Source organism: Tinamus guttatus, unplaced genomic scaffold, assembly GCF_059628265.1.
Source record: "Tinamus guttatus ecotype Peru unplaced genomic scaffold, ASM5962826v1 Tinamus_guttatus_pri_ptg000254l, whole genome shotgun sequence".
Lineage (NCBI taxonomy): Eukaryota > Metazoa > Chordata > Aves > Tinamiformes > Tinamidae > Tinamus > Tinamus guttatus.
The window spans coordinates 838586-842042 of NW_028288788.1; the positions used below are offsets into that span (position 1 = coordinate 838586).

Consider the following 3457-nt stretch of genomic DNA (forward strand, 5'->3'; position numbering starts at 1 on the left):
GGGGGATGAGTGTTTGTTATAAGCGCGTTGTGTATGGAGCTCTGGAGGAGGTGCCTTGGGAGGGGACGGTCGTAAATGTACTTTATCTCTTTCCAGTGTCATTTGAACCCCTGTCTGTACCTCTCTGTATAGTCAGAGCCATGTCCCTGTGTAGTCAGCGTGCACCCATGCCTCATTGCCCTCTCTGTGGTGTTTTCAGATTCACTTATGGAGCTGATGGAAGGGAAGACTTCTTGCAAGAAACTCCTCACCCTCATGCTCTTCAGCTTTGTACTCAGCTTCTGTCTCTTTGTTTCTTTTCGTCAGTATGGGACTCCTGAGCCAGAGCAGAATAGTTTCCAACCCTGTGCACAAATAGCCTCCACTGAAAATAATAGCACCTTGCCAAAGAGCAAGCATGAAATGACAATTTTGCTATGGACCTGGCCCTTTGGGCAGCGCTTTAATTTCAGAAACTGTTCAGAGCTCTACAGCATACAAAACTGCCACTTCACTGTCAACCGTAGCTGGTTACGTAAGGCAGACGCTGTGATTGTGCATCACAGGGATGTGTTTAGAAACCCAAAGGAACTGACCAAGGCCACCAGAATCCCTTCCCAGCACTGGGTCTGGTTCAACCTGGAGTCACCCTCTCACTCACCCAACCTACCCGCCATGAACAACCTCTTCAACCTCACCATGTCCTACCGGAGGGACTCAGATATCTTCAGCCCCTATGGAGAGCTGCAGGTCCTCGAGCAGCCCCAGCCCTTTAGCATCCCACCCAAGTCCAAGCTGGTGGCCTGGGTGGTCAGCAACTGGCAGGCACATTCACACCGGGTGAAGTACTACCAGGAGCTGAAGCAGCACATCACCGTGGACATTTATGGGCGGAATCACCAGCCCCTGGCCCGAGACCGGCTCCTGCCCACCTTGGCCCAGTACAAGTTCTACTTGGCCTTTGAGAACTCACAGCATGAAGACTACATCACCGAGAAGGTCTGGAGGAACGCCTTGTCTGCTGGCACTGTCCCCGTCGTCCTCGGGCCGCCGCGGGACAACTATGAGCGCTTTCTGCCCCCTGATGCCTTCATCCACGTTGACGACTTTGCCAGCGCCCGGGATCTGGCGCGGTACCTGCTGGAGCTGAGCGAGGATGCCGAGAGATACAAGCGCTACTTTGAGTGGCGGCAATGGCTGAAGCCTGTGGTCGTGTCCGGGTGGGCCGTCCGCCTCTGCCAAGTCTGTCGTTTCCTGCAGACGGAGACCCGGTACCAGGTGGTGGCCAAGCTGTCTAAATGGTTTCTGTAACTGCTGTTTTCTCAGTTCTTGCCTGCATTTTGATCTTGTAGTCCTTGGGGGAGGCTGCAGCTTCACAGGATGATTGAACTTTGTGAAAGTGGAGGGACAATAGGAGCTCTGAAATCAACAGGGACAAGGAAGCAATTAGGTGTTTGTCTTACGGATTAATAGACTACTAGATAGAGCTAGTACATTGAGTTTTTTTTTTTTCTGTTGTTGATCAAGTTATACAGCCTGGTCTTCACAGAATTCAGTGCAAAATACTCTTTTTGTTGTTTTAATCACCAATCTTCAAACAAACCTGGATCACTCCATATGCTGGAGAGCAGAAACAAAAGGCTGGGAGGGGTAGGTGAACTAAGAGTACGTATCATCAGCCTGCTTCAGAGGACTTTGTACTCTGCAAGGCTGTACTGCGAGAGCTGGCTAGGCCATGAGGCAACCTGCAGCTGCTGGAAGGACCGGTCCCACCCCTTCCTTCATCCCCTCCCAATCCCACTTTCACCTCCTCTGACCATTTCAGGGTGCTATGGCATGGTGCTAAACATGGAGAGTGAGACCTGACACGTTCCAGGGAAGTGTGAGAGCAGTCATTGGGCAAGAGAACAAGGAGAGAAGAAGGAGAGAGCCCTTGTGTTGGAAACAGCTGGCTTGACCAACTACGTTGACTTTCCCTCAGCTTCTTCACCATTTACTGAAGCCGGAAGTGCTGACTGCATATTAATTGTTCTTTGAGGACTTTTTTCTTCCATTTGCCCAGCTGTTCCTTACAGCACTGTAAATTTTTATGCATGCAGCACCCCGCAGCACGGCATCCTGCAGCATCCGAACCTCTCAGCCTCTGACCTCACTGGATGCCCCCAGGTCCTGTGTTGCAAATAAAGGACTGGTCTTTATTCTACTTTTTCCTGTGTTCCTATAAAGGGTTTCTTGTCCGGGTTGAGGAGCCCTGTGGTACTGAGCTGTTTTCCCCATGCAGCCTTTCCACAGCTCCCATTCCCTTGCACTGGGAGCTGGGGGCCCATGGGAAGCGGGGGGCAGTGGTGCCCTGCTGGGCTCCCTTCCTGCAGCTCTGGGTATTTGTCTTTTGGCTATTTTTCCCCCCCTTTTTTTTTTCTGCCAGGTACTACAGAGCCCTGAGTTGAGGTATTTTTTTGCAGATTTACTTTAACCCTGAGCTGTTTCCGTGCTGTAAAGCAGCTCAAAGTCCATCAATAAACAGAGCTACGCAATTTCTTTCTCTGTCACCATCATTTAACAAATATCATCGATGAACTCCCTCGGCATTTCTACCTGCAATCACTCAGTAGCAGAAGGTCCCCCTGCAAGACCTTCTTTACAGCTATGAGCCCCTTCTCATCCACAACCTCCGTTACCGTCTTTCTTATTCCCCGCTCCGCTTTGCACTCAGCTTGACTCCGGTAGTCAGCACAGAGGGCCAGATCCTTCCCTGCGAAATCCAAATGCTGCTTCCTCCCCTCACTTCCCTAGTCCTCACCTTCCTGAGGGTGCCCTGTTTCTCAAGGATCCTTGGAGGGACTGTTGGGAATCCAGGTGGTCTGTTGTGGCCCATCTTCCCTGACCAATTCGCCAGCCAGAATCATGTTAGGGGGGCATGATTTTTTTTTTCTTTTGTAGAATAATTGTCCCCATCCCTCCCCTGGCCTTGCTGGGACCACGTGTCTTTCCTCCCTTGGCTATCGCCCTCAATGCACCAGCTAATGACACTGCTGTGGCCTGAGTGCTGTTGTGCAGAACAGGAAAGTTCAGGTTTTAACCCCATTCCGGTGGCTGTGGGAATGCTCGTAGCGGCTCTGTGCAAGATGGCCTGACCTGCTATGGGTGTAAATTGGGGAGAAATGATTTTCTGCAGCTCTGTGGACGTTTCCTCTTGGGAAAAGCAACCACGAAGGCTCTACAGGGGCTCTGGCCCCAATGGAGGCCGCCCCAAGCAGCCGCTTCCCGGTGGCGACATGGTGGGAGTTTCCAGGAACAAACATTCCTGGAGCGTTACACCCTATCGCCATGCTGCGACGTGGCCCAGGATATATAAATCTATGGATATGTTTTTAAGCTGTTGGGCAAGGGCGTAAAGGCGGGGGCAGTGGCTGGGGGCGGGGACGTGGGGCGGGTTGGGACCGCGCCGGAGCCCACAGGCCGGTGCGGAGCCGCCCGC

At 52.2% G+C, this 3457-nt stretch overlaps 1 protein-coding gene across 1 annotated transcript; it reads left to right on the forward strand.

Moving 5' to 3' along the window:
• Nucleotides 1-203: 203 nt before the first annotated feature.
• LOC148594347 (3-galactosyl-N-acetylglucosaminide 4-alpha-L-fucosyltransferase FUT3-like) lies at nt 204-1512 on the forward strand. The gene has a single exon (XM_088526836.1). The coding sequence runs from the start codon at nt 208-210 to the stop codon at nt 1288-1290; it is 1083 nt and encodes a 360-aa protein (XP_088382962.1). The 5' UTR covers nt 204-207; the 3' UTR covers nt 1291-1512.
• The last annotated feature ends 1945 nt before the right edge of the window (nt 1513-3457 follow it).